This window comes from Colobus angolensis, unplaced genomic scaffold (genome assembly GCF_000951035.1).
Source record: "Colobus angolensis palliatus isolate OR3802 unplaced genomic scaffold, Cang.pa_1.0 Scaffold33, whole genome shotgun sequence".
NCBI classification, from domain to species: domain Eukaryota; kingdom Metazoa; phylum Chordata; class Mammalia; order Primates; family Cercopithecidae; genus Colobus; species Colobus angolensis.
This window is the reverse complement of record NW_012116599.1, coordinates 3,843,230-3,870,370: the sequence shown is the minus strand read 5'-3', so window position 1 is coordinate 3,870,370 and position 27,141 is coordinate 3,843,230. Positions and strand designations below refer to the sequence as shown.

The 27,141-nt window shown below is 43.5% G+C and overlaps 1 protein-coding gene across 2 annotated transcripts; it reads left to right on the top strand.

Moving 5' to 3' along the window:
- The first annotated feature begins 460 nt into the window (after positions 1 to 460).
- On the top strand, positions 461 to 24,134 carry FAM124B (family with sequence similarity 124B). 2 transcript variants are annotated; one of them, XM_011951921.1, is made up of 2 exons: positions 461 to 1,523; positions 22,623 to 24,134. In XM_011951921.1, the coding sequence occupies exons 1-2, from the start codon at positions 792 to 794 to the stop codon at positions 23,256 to 23,258; spliced, it is 1,368 nt and encodes a 455-aa protein (XP_011807311.1). In that variant the 5' UTR covers positions 461 to 791; the 3' UTR covers positions 23,259 to 24,134. The 2 variants fall into 2 exon arrangements, with proteins under 2 accessions (XP_011807311.1, XP_011807312.1); XM_011951922.1 differs by lacking the exon at positions 22,623 to 24,134 and adding an exon at positions 2,056 to 3,027.
- Positions 24,135 to 27,141: the final 3,007 nt, after the last annotated feature.

The following is a 27,141-nucleotide window of genomic DNA, read 5'->3' as shown; positions in this document are numbered from 1 at the left end:
TATATGAGCAATTGTTGGAAAGCTCTCACTCTTTCTAAAGAATTTGCATGAATAAAGGAAGACTAATTTTCTCAATGTCTTTTTAGTACACTCAGAATTTTCAGTACAGCAAATAATTTTCAGTGAAGTCAAAATTATTCAGATAAAATCTTCTCTTCATGCCCTAGCAGAAAATGTTCAGAAACAAAACGAAATAAAGAGACAAAGGAAAAAAAAAAACTGGCAAGGGGTCAAGTTTTGAGAATTGTTTTCAAGAAGTCATTGTGTTCAGATTGGTGGAGCAGGCTACTGTAAACCGTAAGTAGGAAATGAGAACCCGTTGTGGGTTGATAACATGGATGTCTTTTCAACTAAACAGATTGCTATCAGCCCAACAGAGCCAACTCATGTTCCTTTTTGCCTGGTCATTTCCTTTACTAAGTGTCTGTAAGAGCCGCCCATTTGGGTGTTTCTCAGGATTATAGGTTTTTAGGTCATACAGAAACCCTGGGGAACGCCTGAAAAGGCTAAACACAAGCAGTTACATTATGCACAAGCTGGATGACGTGACCCCGCTGCTGCTGTGTGGAGCAGAGGCTGATGAACCTGAGCTTGTGTGAGCTTCTCTTGCGGCAAGTCCAGGGGTGGCCAGGAGCACGTGTTAGTCTGGTTAGGAGCTCTGCTCAGAAGTAGCCGCTGCAGCTGAAGGTTTTCAGGTGGGCTGAAGGCTGGGCTGCTCCTTCATTCATTTCAGAAGTTGAACAGTGGGCCTTCTACACACGCTGTCTTTGTCATCCTCAGGCAGTTCCTCCATGGATGAGACACAGGGGCCTCTGGCCATGACTGTCCATCTTCTTGCCAACTCTGGGCACGGTTCGCTTCTGCAGAGGGCTCTGGACCAGCTCCTGGATTGCATTTGCCCAGAGGTCCGGCTCTTTCAGGTGTCTGAACGGGCTAGTCCTGTGAAATACTGTGAAAAGTCCCATTCCAAGCGGTACCGGTTTCCAGGGATGTCCGTGTTGCTTTTCCTGCACAAAAGCCTGGGAGAGGATCGGCTATTTCGCGTCCTGGACTGTCTCCAGCATTCGCCATGGCAGCGCTACCCCACCCAGGACACTTGGGGAAGGCTGTGCCCCTACCTTTTTGCCAACCAGGAGTTCTACAGCCTGGACAGCCAGATGCCCATCTGGGGGGTGAGGCAGGTGCACTGTGGCTCCGAGATCCTGAGGGTGACGCTCTACTGCAGTTTCGATAACTATGAAGACGCCATCAGACTCTACGAGATGATCCTGCAGAGAGAAGCCACCTTGCAAAAGAGCAATTTTTGTTTCTTCGTGCTGTATGCCACCAAGAGCTTTGCTCTGCAGCTCTCCCTGAAGCAGCTGCCCCCGGGAATGTCAGTGGACCCTAAAGAGTCTTCGGTGCTGCAGTTTAAGGTTCGAGAGATCGGCCAGTTAGTGCCTCTGCTACCCAATCCGTGCATTCCCATCAGCAGCACCAGGTGGCAGACTCATGATTACGGTGGCAACAAGATTCTGCTTCAGGTATTTCTGTTTCATCTTAGATCTTGTAGAGGCTCGTGGAGCTGTGTCGTTTTCCATCGGAACGGACCTAAGCTCGTGGTTCTCAGACTTGGTTGCACATTAGAGTCCATCAGGGGCTTTTTAAAATTCCCACCCCAGGCCAGTTTGATCCAAATCTCTGGGAGCATCCAGGCCTGGGTAAGTTTTTTACAGCTTCTTGGATGACTCTAATCTGTAACAGGGCTGAGAATCACTGATCTCATAAAATCTCGTCTGACAGGTAAGAAAGTTCAGATTCCATGAATTTGCAGCCGACACTGGTACTTTATAGTAGAATCAGACAAGATTCTACTATAAAGATCAGAATCTTTACAAAGAATCAACCTCCTTTCTCAGGCTTGTTGTTTAGATGCCTATCAACTATACCCACATCCTTTGCTTACTCTTTGGGCTCAAGAATGTCATAAGCTCTTCTCATCTGACCGAAGGAAGTTGAAGTCATACTTATGTTTACAGATCTTTTTTTTTAATTTTTAATTTTTTTATTTTTTAGAGATGGGAGTCTTCCTCTGTTGCCCAGACTGGAGTGCAGTGGTGCCGTCGCAGCTCCCTGAGGTCTCCACCGTCTGGGTTCAAATGATCCTCCTGTCTTAGCCTCCTGATTAGCTGGGACTACAGGGATGTGCTGCCGTATCTGGCTATTTTATTTTATTTCTAGAGATGGGATCTTACTATGTTGGCTGAGCTTGTTTAAGGATGTTAAGTTTGCAGTGCTATTGACTTAATTTTTATTTTTTATTATTACACTTGAAGTTCTGAGGTAAATGTGCACAACGTGCAGGTTTGTTACATAGGTATACATGTGCCATGTTGGTTTGCTGCACCCATCAACTCGTATTGGCTTAATTTTTAAGCATCTTGCATCACTGTCAAATTTTACCACATACCAAGTTAGACAGAATGCTTTCTTTAAAAAGTCTTGAAACTAAAGCCTTCCTTTGTAACCATCCTTGAAAACCTAACATAGCATGTGTGTATTTAGTCATGATAGCTGCCGTGCATTGCCTTTCATGGTGTGTGAGCCTGGGCACTTAGTAGCTGTATGACTGTGGGCCTCAGTTTCTTCATTAGCACAATAAAGGCACCAGATAATTAGCATCTTCCTCTGTCATTTACAGTAAATGACCTGACACTTATAAAGTACATAATTAAGCTAGTGCCAGTAATTCAATTTTAGCTATTATTGTTCATATTATGCCCTATACTAAGGATTTTAAATTGATAATTTTATTTAATACTTATAACAACCTACAAAGTTACTATTTTTCCCATTTTGGAGATAAGAAAACTGAACTGTCCAGGGCGTCAGTTATTTGCCCAAGATAGGAAGTATCTATCCACCCTGAAAGTTCATGTGGTCAGCTGCTGCAGTCCAGTGTATGTGTGCAAATGTGCATACAGGGGGATGAACGTGATGTTCACAGCAAAATATCCTGTGGCTTCTGTCCTTAAGAAATGGTCAGAAGCTCCTTAAGGCCTATTGGATAAAGTAATGAGAGACTACAAGATGAGATGTCTTTCCATTTGGTTAATTTTGTTGTCATCACTTTGACTTGTTAATAAAATATGAATCATACTGATTCTACATTAAATGATTTCTAAATTATTCACCTTCTTGTTCACATAAGGCAAATAGGCACTGTTTCTGTTAGTTGCCTATTATAAAACCCCATAATTTCCAAGGCACCTAAAATTTCTTTCAGTTTTAGCAACTCTCTAGTACTTAAAATCAACCTCATTGTCAAACAAAAATTTAATGTGTGTGCGCAGCAAGGGACATGATTTTAATCATTCCTGTCTTTAAGGCTGACTGACATTTTTGCTTTGGAACCACATCTTTTTTTTTTTTTTTTTTTTTTTTGAGACGGAGTCTCGCTCTGTCGCCCAGGCTGGAGTGCAGTGGCCGGATTTCAGCTCACTGCAAGCTCCGCCTCCTGGGTTTCTGCTGTTCTCCTGCCTCAGCCTCCTGAGTAGATGGGACTACAGGCGCCCGCCACCTCACCCGGCTAGTTTTTTTGTATTTTTTTTTAGTAGAGACGGGGTTTCACCGTGTTAGCCAGGATGATCTCAATCTCCTGACCTCGTGATCCACCCGTCTCGGCCTCCCAAAGTGCTGGGATTACAGGTTTGAGCCACCGCACCCGGCTGGAACCACAGTTTAAACAACTTAGTTACTTTGGAAAGTTGAGTCATATTTGGGGAGGGTAGAAGAGTTTCTTGGATAAAGACAAACTCCATGAGTTGCATGAAGAGAGCCCTCTTGCTCTCTGGATTGTCCCAGGAGCCTGGCCACTTCTCAGGCATCAGCCCCTCACTCTTTTGTTTCTGAGACAGAGTCTCACTGTGTTGCTCAGGCTGGAGTGCAATGGCGTGATCTCAGCTCACTGCAACCTCTGCCTCCTGGATTCAAGCAATTCTTGTGCCTCAGCTTTCCCGAGTGGCTGGGACTACAGGTGCCTGCCAACACACCCAGCTAATTTTTGTATTTTTAGTAGAGATGGGATTTCACTATGTTGCCCAGGCTGGTCTCAAACATCTGGCCTCAAGTGACCACCTGCTTCAGCCTCCCAAAGTGCTGGGATTATAGGCATGAGCTACCAAGCCCAGCTGCCTCTCACTCTTGATGGCCCCCTTATACATCACCTTTGTCCTGACCTCCAAACCTCAGGTACTTCTGCTTCCTCACTCCAAAACATGCTTTGATCTCCTCTTGTTAAGTCAATGAGTCTAAGCTTTTGCAAACAGAGTGGGAGATTGCCTTCTGGAAAATTCCGCTTCTGGTGTCATATAATAAAAGTGCCTGGGGAAAGTGTGCAAAGGCTCGGCCATAATCCAAAGTCAACACATTGTAGCTCCCAGGTAGCTTTTCACTGTTCGAATGGAGTGAATTTTTCAGGATAGTAAATTCCTGGGTGTGTTGGCTCTGGCCTGTAATCCCAGCACTTTGGGAGGCTGAGGCGTGTGGATCACTTGAGGCCAGGAGCTTGAGACCAGCCTGGCCGACATGGCAAATCCCACTGTCTACTGAAAATACAAAAACTAGCTGGGCATGACGGTGTGCACCTGTAGTCCCAGCTACAAGGCAGGAGAATTGCTTGAACCAGGAAGGCAGAGGTTGCAGTGAGCAGAGATTGTGCCAGTGGACTCCAGGCTACATGACAGAGCAAGACTCTGTGTATTAGTTTGTTTCACACTGCTGAGAAAGACATGCCTGAGACTGGGAAATTTACAAAAGAAAGAGGTTTAATTGGACTCACAGTTCCACATGGCTTGGGAAGCCTCACAATCATGCAGAAGGCAAGGAGGAACAGTCACATCTTACCTGGATGGTGGCAGGCAAAAAGAGAGCTTGTGCAGAAAACTCCCATTTTTAAAACCATCAGATATTGGGAGACTCATTTACTATGAGTGAATTCATTCACTCATTCACTCATGCTTTAAATAGCACCCAAGTCACCTCTTGAATGCTTTGCTGCTTAGAAATTTCTTCCGCCAGATACCCTAAAATATCTCCCTCAAGTTCAAAGTTCCACAAATCTCCAGGGCAGGGGCAATATGCTGCCAGTCTCTTTACTAAAACATAACAAGAGTCACCTTTATTCCACTTCCCAATAAGCTCCTTATCTCCATCTAAGACCACCTCAGCCTGGACCTTATTGTTCGTATCACTATCAGCATTTTTGTCAAAGTCATTGAACAAATCTCTAGGAAGTTCCAAACTTTCCCACATTTTCCTGTCTTCTTCTGAGCCCTCCAAACTGTTCCAGCCTCTGCCTGTTACCCAGTTTCAAAGTCGCTTCCACATTTTCAGGTATCTGTTCAGCAATGCCTCACTCTACTGATACCAATTTACTATATTAGTTTGTTTCCACGCTGCTGATAAAGACATACCCGAGATTGGGCAATTTACAAAAGAAAGAGGTTTAATGGACTCACAGTTCCACGTGGCTGGGGAGGCCTCAAAATCATGGTGGAAGGCAAGGAGGAGTAAGTCACATCTTACATGGATAGTGGTAGGCAAAGAGAGGGCTTGGGCAGAGAACGCCCGTCTTTAAAACCATCGGATCCCGTAAGACTCATTCACTACCATGAGAACAACATAGGAAAGACCTGCCCCCATAATTCAGTCACCTCCCACTGGGTTCCTCCCATGACACACGGGAATTGTGGCAGTTACAATTCAAGATGAAATTTGGGTGAGGACACAGCCAAACCATATCACTCTGTTTCAAAAAGAAAAGAAAAGAAAAAAAAAGAAAATCCAGCCTAAATTTCCTTGGGTCCTGGGGAGAGGGACTGGGTAGCAAGTCTGACTTCTTTAAGCGAGTAGTCCAGGCCTTACACTGTGTGCTCAGGATCCAGATCCCAGCTCTGCTACCGCTGTCTTGGCCCTATCCTCAGACAGGCATCCCTCAGCATTGCCAGTTGGCTGCCAGCAGCTCTGAGGGCTACATCCTCCACGTGGGCTCCCAGTGCCTTGCCCCACCATGGCCCAACAAAATGTCTGGACTTCAGTTGGAGCAACTTGGATCAGACTCTCTTCTCTAAATCAATTATTACATGCAGGAAAGTGAGATTATATGGATCCGTTTAGCCCTGAGGCAAAGGCTCTGCCTTCTACCCCTAGATGCTGTGTGGTGTTCTGTGGGACTCTTAGGGAAGGTTGTGGGTATCCAGAGAAGATCAGGCCAGAGGAGACAAATATACAGTGGCCCCAAATGGCTGATGTTCAGCCAAAGAAAGAAAATAATACCTACTAAAGGAAGAACTATAGCCACAAACTAACCTCTCTGCAGACCATCCCTCCACATGGCCAGGATGGAGGTGTGTGTGCAGGAGACCTGAGTGTGAGGGGAGCTAGGCCCAGGAGGGGGCAGTGAGAAAGCTTTCCTGAGGAGCAATGCCCAGATCTGCCTGAGCTGGATGGCCCAGGAGGAATTAGCCAGTTGGAGAAAGGAGCAAGGGTGTCCTGAACAGGTGACCGTGGGTGACGGTGTTGGTATGGTGCTGCTTAGCAGGCCATGCTCAGCAAACTTCCTGAGGTTTCATGTGGCTGGAGTGAAGGGAGGGGGAACCAGGGGAAGGGGATGGGCAGGTGGCCTGAGGCTGGATCAGCGGGAATATGGTTAGCCACTGGAAAGTAAGCGCCGAGAGCGGGGGGACCTTTTGGGCTCACTCCTGTGAACCCAGAACCTAAGGTCAGTGTCTGACACATGGTAGGCAAAAACATCCTTCTATGAATGAACCCAGGCTAAGTAGCTTCTATTCTATCCTTGGTATAATGAGCAGTCACTGATGGATCCTATGAATGGAACTGTCATGGATTATTTATGTTATGAGGGTCAAATGAGAGAATGTACATGGAGGTGCTTGGTAAAGTAGAAGCTCCTGGAGACCATGTAACTGTGGTGCAATTGTCATCTGTGCATGTGAGAGGCTGTCGGTTGTCTCCACCAGCACACCCAGTGAGCAATGCGTTTTCCACATGACCTCTTGCCATTGCAGACCGTCTGATGCCTCTTAGAGTCTAGAATGGATGGTTTTGATGAGAGCGATATGAGGGTATCAAATAGATGTTCAGTAAATGAATGTATGAATACATGAGAAGGCAAGTCCATGTTTACTCATTCCTCAGAACTTTGTTGAGTTCCTGCTCTGGGCCAGACACTGTTTTTCCTTTGGCAGTTTTAATTCTGCTGTCTCAGTTCTTACAGTGGGTGCAAAATGATAGTGAGTTCAATCCTCCCTTTATTCGTTCAAACAGTCCCTCTGCTTTTCTCCTTGTGCTTTTGCCTCCGGTGGTAGGGACAGTGTCAGCGTGTTCTGAGGGAAGGTAGTAGCATGGGTGATGATGTCCCGCTCTTTTTTAAAACCTCCTGCAACTTAAACTGTGCCCTCAGTCAAATAAGCTATTTTGTCAAATCAACCACATGCAGTATCTCTAGTCAGTTACTGCTGGCTTTCAGCTTTCCACAGCTGAGCCTCATGTCCAAAGTTGCATTTTTTGTACTTTTTGTAGATTTTTTTTCAATTTTTCACATTATGGCTCCTCTTCCCTGATTTATCTGCTGAAGCATTCATCTCCTGGCCCCCCCGGCATGGGCAATCCAAGGGGAGAGCCCATGACTTTGGTGTTGGGCTCTGGCAGACTGAATTCTAGGTCACTTGGTTAGCATTGATGATCTTCTCATTCTGTTTGATGTACAGTAGGCAAACTTTATAAATTAAATGATAAACCTCCCTCAAAGCCACTTGAAATGCTCCAGCAAGGTCTATATTTCATGGCCCCGTGGGAGATGTGAAAGCCATGCTCTTGTTAGCCTTTGGGTGGGTGCTCTGTGTGGGATCCCACTGCCCTGGTGGTCTAATGAGGAGCTGGACCCTCCTGCAAGCACCTGCAGTACCAGGCAGCCTGCAGGAAATGCACTGTAGAGCTGCAGCCACCCACCTTGTGTGTAGGGAAGGAGAAGGTGAAATTAACCGAGGACGTCAAGTAACATGGAGGACGTGTGACTTGGGGGATGACCGAATGGGCTGTAGCGAAGTGTAGGACTGGAGAGTTCAAAGGAGTTTAGAAAATTTTTGGTTCACTGAAAATGGGTGCAGGAGGACACAAAATGGGATTTGAAGAAATCCATTTATTATGGTGTTTAGAGAAGGGGCAGACATACTCATACCTATAATACATAATTTAGGGCCATAATCCTGTTAGCATCAAATAGGACACGTCGGAAGGGGGCTTGGCTGACCTCTTCAGAGGGGACCTCAATTTTCCAGTCAAAGCCGGTGCAGTTTTGAAATAGGGAGCTCATAATAGAAATAGGAGGTTAAATTTCATGGGTAGACTTGACTGAATTTGGCAGTAATTGGACACAGAAGGTGAAGAAGAGGAAGGTGATGATGAGTCTGGACACATGGGGCTTGACGTGCTTGCAGGTCTTTCAGATGAAGAGATTCCATGGTCAGGTGGTCTCTGAGGGCTGAAACTCAGGAGAGGGCATGGGCTAGGGGCACAGGTGGGGTTGGTGGCTGAAGCCCTGGGCATGATCGACATTACCAAGGAAGAGAGTGTAGAGGGAGAAGAGGTACAGACAGTGCCTGGAAAATGTATGCACTTCCGGAGGAGAGGGAAGAAGAACCAGAGCGAGATGCTGAGAAGAAGCAACCAGAAAGCCAGGAGGGTGAGGAGATCGTGGTGTCATGGAAGTCAATGTAGCTTGGTGGCTTGCAGTCCCTAAGATGTGGCTTCTCAGGTGTGCTAGAGCAGGTCCTTCAGGTTCTGTCCTGGTCTCCTCACCAGGCCCCCAGTTGCTTGTGTGTTGCCATTGCCCCTCGAGCTATTGGCACCTGCTGTAGGCCCTGTGTCTTCCACCAGTAAGTGCTACTGCCATCACTCTGGGCTTATGGAACTGTCCCCCAACACTGCTGAGACCAAGCTGTCATTTCAACAAGATCTTGAGGTGGGGAAAAACCCCCCAAAGAATTCTAGTCCAGAAGAATAACTTAGAAGCACCTCTAGATGTCGTTATTCTCAGAGCTCCCAGGCAAGCTATGGCCTTGAGGTCCCTCCCAGGTCTCCTCCAAGTCTTCTCTGCCCCCTTCTCCTGGAGGTGCTCCAGACCAAACTCACACGGTGAAGGAGGATGGTTTTCTCTCTTCCTCTCTGAGGTCCTTTCCAGGTCTTCTTTCCTTGATAAGGGTGACTGCTTCCCAAGTTGACTAGATGGGAAAGGTCACACACATCTCGCCTCCCACCCCCATTGTTTGACGTTCAGTAGCAAAACTTTATAAATTAAAAGAGAAAACCTCCCTGGAAGCTAGGGAGGTTTTAGAATAGGGTGGTGTCCTATTCTTGCGACCTGGGCAGGACAGATCAGTTAACAGCACAAGAGTACAACATCTGTACAATCTGGGGTGTGCCATCTCGACAACACATGTTGGTTGCCGGCTATCCATTCTGGAAGCTTTTCCCGACTTAATCATATGGATGAGCTGAAACTCATACCTGTGTAGCCTTCTTGCAGTCCTGGGGCCTCACCTCTGGATCCCCTGCAAACAGCAACTGAGCTAGAATCCACGCAACTCTCCAAGACAGCCATGTGGGAGAAAATCATGTGATTTTGAAAGATTTGGTTTAATACATACTCTGTCAATGGAGACCCATTTCTCAACTGAGACCCATTTCTCTAGACAAATGCATTGTCCTCTAGGACTTTCTGTGATGATGAAAATATTCTATATCCGTGCTATTCAGTATGGTGGCCATTCGCCACATGTGGTTACTGAGCATTAGAAATATGGCTGGTGAGACTGATGAACAGAATTCTTAATTTTATTACATTTTAACAATTTAAATGGCCTTATGTGGTTGGTGACTAGTATATTGGACTGCCCCGGCCTAGGTCATTTCTAAGGTCTCCTGCATCTTGAAGCTTCTGTAACTATACTGTGTATAGCCTTACTGGTGACAAAACTTTATCTCTTATCTCATCTGTCTTTTCTTTTTTTTTTTTTGAGACAGAGTCTTGGTCTGTCGCCCAGACTGAAGTGCAGTAGTGCAATCTCGGCTCATTGCAACCTCCCTCTCCTGGGCTCAAGCTATCCTCCTGCCTCAGTCTCCAGAGTAGCTGGGACTACAGATGTGCACCACCATGCCCAGCTAATTTTTGTATTTTTTGTAGAGACTGGGTTTTGCCATATTGCCCAGGCTGACCTCAAACTCCTGAGCTCAAGTGATCCACCAGCCTCAGCATCGTAAGTGCTGGGATTATAGGTGTGAGCCACCATGCCTGGCCTATTTTATCTTTTTTCTTTGCTTTTTTAGAGAGAGGGTCCGATCCTGTCACCCACGTTGGAGAATTAGTGGCATGATCATAGCTCACTGCAGCTTTAAACTCTTGGGTTCTAGTGATCTTCTCATTTCAGTGTCCTGAGTAGCTGGAACTATAGGCACACATTACTATGCCCGGATAATTTTTTAATGTTTTATAGAGATGGGAGTCTTGCTATGTTGCCCAGGCTGAACTTGAACTCCCGGCCTCAAGCAGTCTTCCTGCCTTGGCCTCAAAGTACTGTGATAACAGGCATGTGAGCCACCGTGCCAGGCCCAAATCCTCATCTCTTAAGGGTAGAATTCAGTTCAATTTTTGGAAACAGTCAAAAGATATTTAGCATTAATTGTATTGAATATGGTACATAGTTGAAGAGATTTTAATATTATATTTTAAGAGTACAACATATGTTACCTCTCTCTTTTTTTTTTTTTTTGAGACGGGGTCTCGCTCTGTCGCCCTGGCTGGAGTGTAGTGGCCGGATCTCAGCTCACTGCAAGCTCCGCCTCCTGGGTTTACGCCATTCTCCTGCCTCAGCCTCCCCAGTAGCTGGGACTACAGACGCCCGCCACCTCGCCTGGCTGGTTTTTTGTATTTTTTTAGTAGAGACGGGGTTTCACCGTGTTAGCCAGAATGGTCTCGATCTCTTGACCTCGTGATCTGCCCGTCTCGGCCTCCCAAAGTGCTGGGATTACAGGCTTGAGCCACCGTGCCCGGCCTATGTTACCTCTCTATACTGAAACAATACTAACTCTGAAACTCAGATTGCTAAAAAAAGTTCCAAAAATATTTAACACAATTATCAATCTTTTAAGTGCTGTGTATAGCTTTTCATAATCTACCTAAGGACAACAGGTAATCTAATAATATGATATTATATATAACACTTAATGAACATTTATATACCAGCCACTGTGTTGTGTTGTTTCATTATAAATATCTCCACTTTAAAGATAGGAAATCGAGGTTTAGAAAGTTTAAACAACTTGCCTATAGTCACCCAGGAAGCAAGGATAAAGTCAGGTTTCAAACTCAGGTCTCTCTGTCTCCAAAGTTCAAGCTTTTAACACTTACATAATTTTTGTTTTCTTTTAAAAAGAATAGTTGTTAATATATAGTGTTTTGATTTCCATTACAGTTTTAACGAATATAGCACCTAGAACTGATCTTTCAAAACAAGATAATTCAGCCTGTTTTAGATAATCTGCTTCTTTTATTTCTAACATTGTAGCGAAACTTGATACTTTTTCCTCTTACCAAGTTTAATGACAGTTAGTTTCTCTGACAGCACTTTCCGTTTCATATCTTAGCAAGATTTTAATAAAAATAACCTACTGGATAAGGTTGCAAACAGCGTTTTTTAAAATTGCAAGATTACCAACAAACGTACCTTCCTTCCTTCCCTCTCTCCCTCCCTTCCTTTCTCTTTCTGTCTCTCTCTCTCTCTCTGTCTCTCCTTGTTTCTTTCTTTTTTTTGAGACAGTCTTGCTCTTGTCACCTGGGCTGGAGTGTAGTGACGTGATCTTGGCTCCTTGCAACCTCTGCTTCCCGGGTTCAAGCTATCCTCCTGCCCCGACCTCCTCCCCAGTAGCTGGGACTACAGGTGTGTGGCACCATGCCTGGCTAATTTTTGTATTTTTAGTAGAGATGGAATTTCACCATCTTGGCCAGGCTGGTCTCGAACTCCTGACCTCGTGATCCACCCACTTCGGCCTCTCAAAGTGCTAGGGTTACAGGCATGAGCCACCGTACCCTGCCAAGTGTTTCTTTTTCATTAGAGGCTCTTTTCCAGCTTCCAGTTGAAAATAAGTTTGTTGACAAGTATCAGGCGAATCTTTCCTCCAACTGATTTAATTGGTAAACGTCCGAGTGGTGTATGTTCACGCCCGCTGGTGGGATTCCTTCCTGTGCGGTTTCTCCTCTTTGTGGACCTTGCTCTCCTGTTTGTTTGCTCACCCAATGAACTCACAGCATTTTCAGTCTCTCTTCTCTGTTACCAGAGGCCCTCGTCATCTCCTTCAAACTCAAACAAGCAGATATTCCTTGGCTCGATGGCTCTGGTGTCTTGCCTTCTTTCTATGCCTGGCTTCTCAGTTGAGCTGTCTGTTTTTGCCCCCTTCTGCTGCAAACTGATGGTGCTTCTCCCTCTGCCATTCTGCACACTGAGCCTTCCTCTAGCAATTGATGAATCTGCTCTCTGGAGGGCCAGCAGTGCTTGAGGACAAGACATCAGTAGCATTGGTACATGTGGGCCACTCCTGCCTTCTTCAAATCTTCTCCTCTGTGGGCTGCCATAACCCAGTTCTTTTAATTAAGGGGTTTATTTTCTCTGACTATTCCTTTTCTGTATGTGTATGTGTGTGTGTGTGTTCAAAGACTCAATTGTTTCTTCCTCTCTCTAAATCTTGTTTTCTCAACCTTGACACTGCTGACGTATTTTGGATGAGATAATTCTTTGTTGTGTGGGGTGTCCGGTGCATTGCAGACTGTTTAGTGGCAGCCCTGATCTCTATCAGTTGGATGCAGTAACACTGGCCCATTCACCCCTGAGTTGTGACAACCAAAAATGTTTCTAGACTTTGCCAAATGTCCATTGGGAGACAAAAATCACCCCAAAATGAGGACCACTGCCCTGCACCAAAGATCTCCCCACTGAGGTTATGAAATAAAAATCACCCTGTGGGTTTGGTTATCACTTTCGTTCAACTTAATCCTGTACTTGAATTTCCTCTGTCTCTTGAGGTTTTAGCCTCTTTCCTACTCCCTATAAGACCATTTAAACATGATGTCTCATCCCCATCCCAAACTCAATCCAGGCAAAACCAAGTCATCATCTGCAGCCCTCCTCTCCCCACCCCCAACTTCTCCAGCTCCGTTCATTCTTCTCCCATTTGTCCAGATTTTGAAACACCATTTGTTTTTAAAGCCTCGTTTTTTCTCAGAACCCCCACATCCAATCAGTCCCCAGCTGTTCTAATTTTCCTTGGGAGTCATTTCTGCTTCCTGCCTTCCTGCTTTAAGCCCACGTTGCTTCAAATGCAAATTATTACTACAGCATTAGCTCTTCGCCCTGGCTCCAGGCATTCTGTTTCATCCTGCACAGCGCTATCAAAATACATTTTTAAATGACTGCCAAATTTATGTTCCTTCTCAGTTCAATAACAAAAGGTGAGAAAATCAAATTAAAACGCCCCTGCCTGGCTTTAAAGACCTTCACATCAGACCTCTACTAGAATCTCCCTTTGCAGGCCAGTTATGGTGGCTCACGCCTGTAATCCCAGCACTTTGGGAGGCCGAGGCAGACGGATCACTTGAGGCCAGCAGTCCGAGACCAGCCTGGCCAACATGGTGAAACCCCATCTCTACCAAAAAATATAAAAATTAGGCTGGGTGTGGTGGCGCCTGCCTGTAATCCCAGCTACACGGGAAGCTGAGGCAGAGAATTCATTGAACCTGGGAGGTGGAGGCTGCAGTAAGCTGAGATTGTGCCATGGCACTCAGGCCTGGGCAACAGAGCGAGACTCCGTCTCAAAAAATAAAATAAAAAAAAGGATCTCCCTTTGCCGCCTCACTTCTTCACTATCCCAGCCTTCTTACCCTCCTCTTCCCTCCAGAGCTCTGGGCTCACTCCCACACCTTTGCTTTCTATATTTTATGTATTGTGGTAAAATATGTGAGACAAAAACTTACCATTTTCACCTTTTAAAAAAATTTAGGAAGCCTTATTTCTTTTAAAAAATTGTGGTAAAATACACATAACAATACTTTTACCATCTTAACTATTTTTCAAGGGTACAATTCAGTGGCATTAAGCACGTTCACAGTGTTGTGCGACCATCACCACTATCCATTTCCAGAACTTTCTCGTCATCCCAAACAGAAACTCTGTACCCGTTAAATCAAACTCACCGTTCTCCCACACCCTTCGTAACCTCGATTCTACTTTCTGTCTCTGAGTTTGCCTATTCTTGGTACCTCATATAAGTGAAATCATACAATATTTGTCTCTTTGTGTTTGACTTCACTTACCACGATGTTTTCAAGGTTAATCAGTGCTGTAGCTTTTATTACAATTTCATTTACTTTTATGGCTGAATACTATTCCATGGTATGTATATCTGTATCCGTGCATTACTTGAGCTACTCCTTAGCCAACGATGCCTTTCATTCAATCTTCAGTTATCCAATTTTAAGGCTCTGATCAAACTCCACTTTCTCTTTGAAACCTCCCACGAAGCTCAAGGGCACATTAATTCCCATTCCTAAGTAGAACATTGCATACCTAAATATTTGCAACACATAACTGATTATATATTTTCCCTTTCTTGTATTTTATAATGTGGGACTTTATGACTCTCCTTCTCTTTTCAGTATTTTATTACACATGTTTCTTTCCAGTAGAGTACTTGGCAGACAGCTGCTTCTGAAATACTTGTTGATTGACTGACTACTTGTTTTCAGGAAATCAGTTTATCTCTTTAAAGAAGGTATATACAGAAACTGGTTTGGCATAAGCAAGTGTATGTTTCATTTTGTTTTATCAACAGATATTTAGCTGTATTCATTTCTATTTTCTTTATTAGCCATTTAAAGTAAAAGAACATAGTGGCTCTGCAAGTAAGTAATTTATTTTCTTCTTCTCAAGCATTTCTTGAGGGCTCTGTGTTTTCATTTCTGAGTCTCTCAGCTGTACACTCTCAGGCTCTGTTAACTCCCTCTTAGTTTCTCTCATTCCCCTCCCATTCTCCAGCCCCACCCGCAGCATACCCCCCACCCCAAACACACACACTCCCGCTTCTACACCCTCGCTCAATACTTTACGTTGCTGTGAAAGAGGCATTGCTCAGGAGGGTCCTGCTATTACAGGAGAGCACGTTGCCATTGGTGGTTTTGGCCAATTGATGAAAATAAGTACTTTTCAAAGGATCGGTTAATTGCAAAAGTCTGATTTCAACTCTAAAGTGAGCCTGACACTATTTAGAGGTTTCTTATTATCTACCTAAATTGTTTCCATGAAGTCATTTTTTTCCCCAGTGTTGAAGAAATCCTCTCTTGCTATATCTTCTTGGAATCACTTATAAAAGAAACATTATTTTCCCTTCATGATACGAGTCTGCCCCTTAACAGCTTAATCATTTTTCAATGATGTACTTTCTCTTGTTTTTCAAGAGTTTAGAGTTATAAATGAGTGACAATCTTTCTGTTAATCACATAATGCTGATGTTCCTTGAACTTGAAGAACCTAGCTCTCAGTCTGTAATGTTTTACAAATATTTCTTAGAAAGATGATCTCTAAATGATCAGAATTCCTACAAATGCATTTCAATTTGTGTTTTGGCAAGAGCTTAATTCTCCCTGAAGGGATTCATCTCATTCACTCAGCATTATGTTTCTCCTGGAAATTCTTCATTCCAGTGCCAAACATCTGCATTTCTATGTTAATAACGTTACACTCACTCTAGCCCTGTGCTTTAAGGATCTTAGACTTCTCTTTAAAAAAAGTGGACATTCTCCTCTCTTAAGAAGATTGTGCAAATGTCTAGCCATAGTAATAAAAATCATTATGAATTTTCTTAAGACTTTATGTCCACCTAATATAGAATAAGTTGGGGCCTAGTTTATAGATGCTACATTCTCATTAGTTTCTATGTGCAAAAATTCATATTTTGTTAAGCATTAAGTTTTATTTATTTATTTATATAACAGATATTTAGTGATAACTTATTGAATGTTAGGCACTGTGGTAGGCACTGGACATATGATAACAAAGAAGGTGTATACAACCCTGCTATTCCATATTGCAAAGTCTATGGGAAGATACACAGGAGTAAATAGCCAAGTACAAAATGGTGTGGCGAGTACTCAAATACGAGAAGTTCAGACTGTGCTGTGAGAGCTAGTAGTAATACTAATGATGATGATACTAACAAATGCACGCATGGCACGGCTATCATTTAATCTTCACAGCTCTATGATGTTGGCACTTATTTATCTTCTTTTCCATATAAGGAAACTGAGGGACAGAAATATTAAGTGAGTAGTCTAAAATCCTACTGCTAATAAGTGGCAGAGTGGATATTTAGTGACACCTAAATCATATTTAGTGATATTGAGAAGGCTTCCTTCTCAATGCTGTATAAGCTTGGAGCTAACAGTGAGAGGAAGTTTCAGGAAAAAGGGCTAGAGGAGGCACATCCCACATAGAAGGAATAATATATATAAACCCTGGCATAGGAAAGGGCAAATCATGTTCAAGTTCAGCATGTGGAGGCTGAAAGGGAGAAGGTGGTGAATTACCAGTGTGGTGTAAGAAGAGGCAGACAGCAAAGGGTGAGGCAGGCCACATCCAAGGGCTTAGATTTTATCTTTAGAAGAGTAGGGCGTCATTGGAGCAGGATGACGGTGTGATCCAATCCTCTGGTAGGGGAGCGGAGAATGGATTTGTGGGAGGTGACAGCATTCGTGGGGACTTCCACTGGATGGCCACTGCTGTAATTCAGACAAGAGGTGGTGACGGCTTGCTCCAAGGTGAATGACAGTGGGAGCAGAGAGAGTGAGTGGAATGTCAGCCATCTATAAGAGGAAGTGTCCATGGAGATGGGTGGCTGATTGTACCCGGGATATGGAGAAAGGTGACCGATGCTCTTGCTTGGGTCATGTGGGAGCTAATGGTGCCATCTTTTAAGATAGGGAAAAGAGAAAGCAGAACAGATGTGGTGTGAGAGGGAGATGAGTTCATAGTGCAGATGATTTGGGGCATGTTTTGTTTGAGGGATGGGTGGCTGGAAGGCAGTTGGATAGATAGGTATGAAGCTTAAGAGACAGATGAAGCTTACGGGACAGATCTGAGGTGTAGTTACACTTTTGGGAGCCTTCATCATTTAGATGATAACTGAAGGCCTAGATGCCCATGAGATTGCCCTGGGGCAGGTAAAGTGAGAAGAAAAGAGGAACCAGGCCAATTCTGAAGAACGACAACATTAAATGAACCAACAAGGGAAGAGGCTCCCTTAATGGAAATGGAGAAGGGACAGAGGGAAAGGCAGGAGAAAATCCAGTGGAATTTGTTGGCAAAGAAGCTGAAGAAAAAGACTTCAGGACAAAGAGTACAGACTTCGATGTCAAGTTCTACCAAGAACTCAAGAAAAATGAAGGACAAGCAGGCTGATTGTAGATGATCTTGGCAAGAGCAATTTCAATGGAGTGGTAGGAGGGAATTACCAGCATGGTGTAAGAAGAGTCGGACAGTAAAGGGTGAGGCAGGCCACATCCAAGAGCTTAGATTTTATCTTGTCAGTGGCATGAGTAGAGAAAATAAGGGGAGGTTTATAGAAAAACATGACTGTACACAAATTTCCTATAGAGATTTGACAGTGAAGGGGAGGAGAGAGAAACCTGGAGGGAAAGAGAGGGTGGAAAGAATGTGTTTTTCAAGACAGGAGACTTGAACAAGTTTAATTGCTGTTGGAAAGGAATAGGCAGAGAGAGAGAGAAGGAGGAGAAGGAGAGAGATTAAACATCCAAGATAAGAAAGTGGGAAAAATGAATAATTGATAGGTCGGGGTCACCAAGAAGGCGGGAGGTGATGGGAATCTTGGCCCAGGGACCGGTCACTTTCACCTAGTGAGAATGGTGAAGCTGCAGGTAAGTTTCGTGGTAGCAACGAGAGTGTTGCTAACTGGTGACAGCGTCTGCTTTCTTGGTAATCTAGATGGTGAGACCACCTGATGAGAGAGAGCGGGGGCGATGGTGCCGCTGAAGGTTTCAGGAGAGTTCTGAAGGTTTTAACAGCTGCTGGTTGAATGGAGAGAGGTGACGAAAGAAGCAGGCAGACTGGCAGATAGCCTGGGAGAGGCTGGAAACCATGCCATCATGGGGCAACCATTTCACAGACACATGCGTTTCTGTGGCATCCTGAGCACATGTTCAGAAAATGTGGGCAGGTAGATGGATGAAAGATGGGGAGATTTTGTGGGAGTCTGTGACAGAATGGAAATAGTGAGGGGAGTTGGAGGTATTGGTGAAGAAACGGTTGAAGTGATAGCCTTTGGACTCGATTAGCTCTGAAAGGCAGTGTGGATGGGTGGGGTTGACAGGGAGAAGCTGGGGATTGGGAGTGTTGATGTTGAAGAGCGGATGTGATGGGGAATTGAGTGCTGGAGCCCGTGGCCTCACAATGCCCGGCTTCAATAGAATCTTTCAAAGATGGGACATTTGCAGGTGGAGAAGGCCCAGTGGAGGGGCTGTGGGACTGAGTGACAGAGGGGAGTGGAGGGGTGAGCTGGGCTGGCCCAGGAGGGCGCTTCCTGGCTGCCCTGAGATGTCTCGGCACTGGTTGGGGCTTCAGGACCAATTTCACTGTGATCTGACATTGATTTAGCTGGCAAGGGGGAGATTACTCAGGCTTCTCTCTCTGTTCACAGTTGCTAGAGAATGAAATACAAGCCCCAGAGTCAAAGTTATCAATTTCTTTCTCCAGATTGGATCATCTAATATCAACCCTGAACCATTTCTGAGTATGGAAATAGCCATGCCAGTTTCCATTTCTAGAAGAAAAAGATGTCATTGGGTCAAATAAAAAGGTACATTATGATACAAGGACAGTGTCAAATGATTCTCCAAGAGGTAATGATGATAGTTGGTCCTTTGAAGGACTGAGGGAGTTGGTTCTCCAGGGGAAGGGAAACCCCAGCTGACATTTCGGATATAGTATTTTTTTCCTCCTGATTTTGAAGCGATAAGCAAATAGTTTTCATTGGACAGTGAGAATTTGGGGGTGATTTGAGGTTGGGGTGGGGAGAAGGCTTTACTTTTTATTTTACTCATTGGTACAATGAAATTATTTTTATGGTGATAAATTACTACTTTTATAATAAAACTTTTTTTAAAAAAACACAAACAGATGAAAAGGAATGAAAGGAAAGGAAGGGAAGGAGGAAGGAAAGAGAGAAGGAAGAAAGGGAGGGAGGGCGGGGGTGTGGAATTAGAGCAAAGGGAAATGTAGAGAGAGATAGCTAAATGAAATTAGGCAAAGAATTTTTCAGAAATGTGGAGGAGAAGGTCGGCTGTATGTGATAAGAAGCAGACTCACAGCGACCGCAAGGTAGCTGACTACTCGAAGGCTAGCTTTTCTGGCTCCATGGCAGTGGTTTCCAAACTTTGTTGCACATTAGAATTACCTGGGGAGATTTATCAACTGTGATAGCCAGGTGTACTCTGAACTGATGAAATCAGGAGGTCGTGGGCTGGGAGCAGGCATCATTGTTTTTTAATGATCCCAGGACGTTCCCTTGTGCAGCAAAGTTTGGGAACATAAATTTCTCCTATGGGTTTGCATAAGGTCACGTCCCGCAGTGCAGTGGGCATCCCTTCAACAGTGTCGTCCCCTAGAGAGAGTTTCTGATGCTGGCGGAAGCTCTCTTCAACACACTCTGGGGCACCACACTCAGCTGTGGTTCAGCACAAACACATCTGGGATGGGGCTTTCAGGTGTGTGTGGCTCTCTAGTGAACTGGCTTGGCCCAGGGGTTGAATTTAGATATTCTAGAATAGTGGTTTTCAAGCTGGTTCTGGGAAGCCCTGGGAAACTAGACAGGGGGTCCAGTAGGCAGAGGCTACCCTCTGCACTTCAACCAGGGCTGCTCTAATTAGATTGTTTCATATTTTGGACCTCCAGGTAAGACATTGTTTAGAAAAATACTTCTTAAGATAGAGAGATGACTTACTCCTGTAATCCCAGCATTTTGGGAGGCCAAGGCAGGTGGATCACTTGAGGTTGGGAGTTTGAGACTAGCCTGACCAACATGGAGACACCTCATTTCTACTAAAAATACAAAATGTAGCTGGGCGTGGTGGAGCATGTCTGTAATCCTGGCTACTCAGGAGGCTGAGGCAGGAGAATCACTTGAACCTGGGAGGCGGAGGTTTCAGTGAGCCAAGATTGTGCCATTGCACTCTAGTGAAACTCTGTCTCAAAAAAAAAGTGTGTGTGTGTGTGTGTGTGTGTGTATATATAAAAGAGAGAGAGAGAGAGACAGAGAATCATTGATCTAGAATAGGGCTTGGTCAATTGTGGCCCGGGAACTAAAAATAGTTTTCTGTTTTTACATGATTGGAAAAAAAATTCATGACACATAAAAAGATATGGGATTCAAATTTCAGGGTTCATACATAGAGTTTTACTGAACACAGCCATTCATTTATATATTGTCTATGGCTGCTCTGCAGCAGAGTTGAGTAGTTGGGATGAAGACCATATGGCCGGCAAACCCTCAGATATTTACTGTCTGGCTCCTCGCCGAAAATATTTGCCAACTTCTATTCTAAAAGAATCAATGGAAGTCCTTGTTTTTTTTGTGTTTGTTTTTGCAGTTTGGTAATAGGCATCTCATAATTTCTATCAGAAAATTGAAAGAATGTACATGTGCGTCATCTGTACAACAAATATGCTCTGTGTGTGCGTATGTGTGTGTGTGTGTGTGTGTGTGTGTGTATGAGAGAGAGAGAGAGGGAGAGAAAGACAATTTACTCATTTCTAGACCTGTTTTCTCACTGCCCTGATTTCTGCCTCCTTGCCTTGTAAGATAAATATGTATCATTATTTTTTCTCCCTTGAAATAGACTTTATTTTTTTTGTAGCAGTGGTAGGTTCACAGCAGAATTAAGCAGAAAGAACAGAGAGTTCCCATATACCACCTTCCCCACCAAAAGAGCCTCCTTTCCTGTCAACATCCCTTATCAGAGTGGTACACATGTTACAACTGAGGAACCTACATCACCGTCACCCAAAGCCCATAGGGTACATTAGGGTTCATTCTCAGTGTGGTACATTCTGTGGGTTTGGACAAATGTATAAGGATGTGCATCCACCATTACAGTATCATGCAGAGTAGTTTCACTGCCCTAAAGTCCTCCAGGCCCCACCTATTCAACCTTCCCTCTCCCCACCCCTGGTTGATCTTTTTACTGTCTTCATAGTTTTGCCTTTTCCAAAGTGTCGTATAGTTGGCATCATATAGTCTCTCTCTGTCACCCAGGCTGGAGTGCAGTGGTGCAGTCATAACTCAATTTAACCTTGAACTCCTGGGCTCGAGGGATCCTCCTTCTTCTGCCTTCTGAATAGCTGGGACTATAAGTATGCACCACACGTCTGGCTAATGTTTTTATTTTTTGCTAGCTGTCCAAGCTGGTCTTGAATTCCTGGCCTCAAGTAATCCTCCCACCTCAGCTTCCCAAAGGGCTAGGATTCCAGGCATGAGCCCAGATGGGCGTCTTTCAGTTAGTAGTATTTATTTCAAGTTCTTCTGTATCATTCTTCTTGATATTTGATTAAGGGCTGGGCCAGGTAGGGATGGATCCTGGATACCAATTTTCAAGGGCTATTATTAAAATGGAAAAAATGGACTTTTTCCAGAAATCTTCTTGGGAAGAGTATTGTGCATGGACTAGGATACAAGGCTCCCAAGGGTCAAAGTCTTAAGGGGAGGTCAGTGAACTCCATTCTGTGGAGGGAGAATGCAGTCAACTGCAGGGTGAGGGTTTTGCTGAGTGGGGTCTGTAAGTTTGTAAGCAGAGTGGAATTGCTAAGAATTAAAACACCTAAAGTTCCATATAAGATGTGCCCCCTTTTTGTTTTCTCACACAATACCAGGCCTCTAATCTAAATAAATGGTGCCCCAAGAATTTAAAGAACATTGCTGTCAAATTTTTAGCCTGCCTGGAGTGGTCCCATGTCTTAGAATGGCCCAAGATACATATTTTTATTAGAAGGATCACCTGCTTTGGAAGATTGAATTCTTACTTCAATCCTTATCTTAACTTTAACCACATGTTTTGGTGGCTTTTAAAATTTCTGTTTTTGCGTGGTTGCTAATAAATACATCATTTACAACATCCAGTGAGGTCAGTAAATGACATCTGTGAATGTCTGCATTGTTTGAACAACTTGCTGTACCAGAAATGTGGTGTTGTCAATTGACCATTTGATTCCCAAAGTCTTATCCTTGTCAAAAACTTAATTTAGGGAGTCTCAGAGAGGGGTATTTGGAACTGGGGCTGATTAGATACCTCATAATTATATTGTACTTATCACTTGTGTTCAATTCAACCAAATTTACTGAAAGTCTGCTATGGACATGGCATGGCAGAGGGTGAATGAGGCATAGTCAGCTCTTGGCACTTAGTTAATGGAAATTATGTTTCGTGTGTTCCTCCTTTTCTTTTCCCGTAGGTCCAGCTGAATCCAGAACTTGGTGTTAAGAATGGCACCTTGGGAGCTGGCATGCTTCCCCTGGGCTCCGGGCTGACTTCTATCTCTGCAAAGAGGACCTTAGAACCCAGGAGCCAGAGGAACCAGGGCAAGAGGTCCCAGGGGCATTCTCCGGAGCTTCCTGAACCCACTGAGAGCCCCACATCAGACAGCTGTGGTGGCACTTTGTGGAAAAGCCCTGGCCGGTCATTCCAGACCAGCAACCCAGCTGTGGGTTCCCACCTACACCTGTCTTCTCATCACCTTGAATCCGGGGCCAGAATGAAGGTCCTCAACCGGGAAAACAGCTTTCAGAAGCTTGAGGCCGAGACGAATGTTGACACTGGGTTCACCATCATAAATTCTGAATCCAGGCAGACTTATTTTGGTGGATTTCCAAGGGATTTGCAGACCAGCCAGCCACCATTCTGTTTGCCAGCCTCTTCCTTGGGAGTGGCTACCTCCAAAAACAACAGTGTCCTTAAGGAAAGAGTCTCTCCTTTGCCAGTTGCTGGCCAAAGGGACCTTGGTACTAGGAAGGTAATTTCAAAATGTCTCTTTCATCTGCAAGTTCAGGGTGAAGAAAAAGAAGAAGACGAAGAAGAATTCTTTATATAGCATAAAATAAATGTGGTTTTCTAAAACACAAGATTAGATAGAATGTTCTAGAAATGGAGTTCTGACCCAGAATCAGCCTGTTAGTTGTTCATCTGAGAGAGTCTGAATGCTCCCCATGCACAATCTGTATTGATTTTGTTTCAAATGTTCAAAGTCTAAAGGTGCTGGGAATGATTGTTTATTTGCAATCACAGTCATAAGAGAACACAGCCAACACACAGGGAAAAAACGGAATGCTTTTGTTCCCTGGAGATGCACTAACCCAGCTGGATGTGTTGAATCCAGCACCTATCAGGATAATTGCATTGTATGCAAATGAATCGGTATGTTATACAACACTAACTAGTGTCTGTAATTTGGTTTTAATTTTTACTTAGGTTGCATAGCTCATCCCCCTGGACAATATGGACTGCTATTTATCCTTCAGTGCTTTTTAATTTTCATGTGACCTCTTTTGGTAACTAGGCCTTGTTCACCACATACCCTCTTGTGATTTTGCCTTTGAAGTTGTTTGTATCTGGAATGAGTGAAAATGCAAAGAGTTTTGAAAATTATAAACAGTTAATTTTGTTTTCCTGTTTAATGAGCCGAAATACTGGAAGCCAGAAAATCAGGTTAAAAATGAATGTTAGGCTCTAGGGTTTTCTTGCTCATCTGCTTCTCATTTGTTTCTGCACTACGTCAAAGAGGACGGTGGTTCTTGCTACAAACCAAAGAGGAGCATTGAGCACAGTGGGAAAATTGGACTAGTTAATCTGGTCACTGGAGCAGGACTTGGGTTCTTCTGGCCACATTTTGACTTCCAGATTCCTTTACAAAACACACTCATTCATTCATTTATATATGTTCATCCAATAAACATTTTTTGAATACCTATATTTGAATAAGACATGGTGTATATGGTACATATACATTCTGGGACCATGAAACCCAAAAAAGTATTTATGGTTTCACCACTATAATAAATTCATTCTACCAACTCTTAAAAAGATATTGAATTCCAAATACCTTCCTCCAAAAACTTTTTCCACAGTCGAGGCCCACACTTGCCACATAATGGTGTAATAAGCATTTGCAACCTGCAGATGGAGACTGGGCATATTGTGAATTCAATTATAATTGCAATGGACAAATTCTCAGTTGCCCATATGCAGAATTTTTTGGTTATGTCTGTACACACATTTTTAAAAAAACCTGAGGCCTGTGTTTCAGTTCATTTATAAGGTTATTCAACTCCATGAACTTCACTCTCAGAACAGATGTTATATAAGAGTATAAATGTTGATTTAGCTGGATCTTTTGGAGACTTGGAGACTTACTACACCTAACTGGAGACAGAGATGAGTTCAGCCCTAAAGTCAAATCTTTTTTTTTTTTTTTTTTTTTTGAGACAGAGTCTCGCTCTGTCGCCAGGGCTGGAGTGCAGTGGCCAGATCTCAGCTCACTGCAAGCTCCACCTCCCGGGTTGAGGCCATTCTCCCGCCTCAGCCTCCCGAGTAGCTGGGACTACAGGCGCCCGCCACCTCGCCCGGCTAGTTTTTTGTATTTTTTAGTAGAGACGGGGTTTCACCGTGTTAGCCAGGATGGTCTCGATCTCCTGACCTCGTGATCCGCCCCTCTTGGCCTCCCAAAGTGCTGGGATTACAGGCTTGAGCCACCGCGCCCGGCCAGTCAAATCTTACAAAAGTGAGACTAGGCTGCTTTTGGGTGCTCTTCTCGGCAAAAGGGATAGAAACGGAGGAGAGTTGTCAATAGACAAAGACAGGACTCCTCAGTTGATATTTTTTGTCCTTAAAACATCAACATATTCTCATTCCCATTTTCTCTCTCTCTCCCCTAGACTACAATTTGATTTTAGAAAATGGGATGAAGAGTTTAACTTTGGTATGGCTTTCTATAATAATAGTTTAAAAAAAAAAAAAGGAAGTTGCACTACTCAACTTTGAATAAACACAGCCGGAAGAAGTTTTGAAATTTACTTCCCACTTTTTTTGATGTTATCTAAATTTTCTTAATATAATACCTGAAAATTATAAATAATATTGAGAAATGTGAATCAGGCACTTTACAAAATTGACTTGTAAAATAACATACCCTTAAAATGTCATCTATTCTATCCTACTTGTATTATTCAGGCTTCCCTAGAGGAACACAACTAATAGGATAGATGTATATATGAAAAGGAGTTTATGAAGGAGAATTGACTCATGCAATCACAAGGTGAAGTCCCACAATAGGCTGTCTGCAAGCTTAGGAGCAAGGAAGCCAGTCCAAGTCCCAAAACCTCAAAAGTAAGGAAGCCGACAGAGCTTCTGTGGCCTGTGGCCCTTGGTCTGTGGCCGAAGGCCCTAGAACCCCTGGTGAATCACTGGTGTAAGTCTAAGACTCCAAAGCTGAAGAACTTGGAGTCTGATGTTCAAGGGCAGGAAGCATCCAGCAGGGGAGAATGATGAAGAACGGAAGACTCAGCCAGTCTAGTCCTTCCACGTTCTTCTGCCTGCTCTATTTTAGCCACGCTGGCAGCTGATTAGATGGTGCCCACCAGACTCAGGGTGGGTCTGCCTCTCCCAGTCCACCGACTCAAATGTTAATTTCCTTTGGTAACACCTTCACAGACACACCCAGGAACAATACTTTGCATCCTTCAGTCCAATCAAGTTGATCCTCAGTAATAACCATCACACTACTCAATATAGGAATTCAATTTACAACATGATGGGATGGAAATACTAGTGGACTGGGCGGGGGAGGCCCAGATTTTGGTTTCACTTTTTAAATTTACTATTGATGTGACCTTGAGCATGTCAGGCTCCTTGGTCCTCTGTTGCTTTATCAACTGTAACAAAAGATTGTTAGGCGAATCAAGATGATGTATATGAAAGCACATGGATTTCATGAAGCATTATAAATGTGTGAATTTTTTATGATTATTGTATTATTTTGTATATTATATAATATAGTGTATTATTAATACCATTGGTCCTTCAGACCCACAGTTTAAAAATGTCATGAGAACAAAGGTCTTTTTTTGAAACAAGTTTTAGTGAAATCAATGAGGCAATAAAAATAAATTCACCTTTCTGAGATTTGTACAACGTGTGCCATTTACTTTATGTTTCTATAGCTAAGAGGAAAATTATTTATAACAAATAATCAAATGCATCCCAAAGTTCAATAGAGATTATATACAACAGGGATAAACTATGAACTAGCTCAATCCAATTTATCAAATTAATTAATCTTAAATTATACAGTATTCCCTAAAAAGGTATAATGTGTCACTTTTTAAATCTGAAAATCTTCTGATGATCAGAATACTTTATTTTTCTATAAATAAAATCCACATCTATTGTGAGTTCAGTCCTAGACTGCTGCAATAAAGCAAGTCCCATGAATGTTTTAGTTTCCCAGTGCATGTAAAAGTTATGGTTACAATATACAGTAGCCTATTAAGTGTGCAATAGCATTATGTCTGAAAAAACCAATGTACATACTTTAATTAAAAATATTTTATTGCTAAAAATTGCTAATGATCATCTGAGCCTTCAACGAGTCATAATCCTTTTGCTGGTGGAGGGTCTTGCCTTGATGTTGATGGCTTCTGACTGATCAGGGTGGTGGTTGCTGAAGACTGGGGTGGCTGTGGCAATTTCTTAAAATAAGACAACAATGAAGTTTGCTACATCAGTCAGGACTCTTCCTTTTGTGAAAGATTTCTCTGTAGCATGTGATGCTGTTTGGTAACCTTTTGCCCACAGTAGAACTTCTCTCAAAATTGAAGTCAATCCTTTTAAACCCTGCTGTTGCTTCATCAACTAAGTTTATGGAATATTCCCAGTCCTTTGTTGTCATTTCAACAATGTTCACAGTATCTTCATCAAGA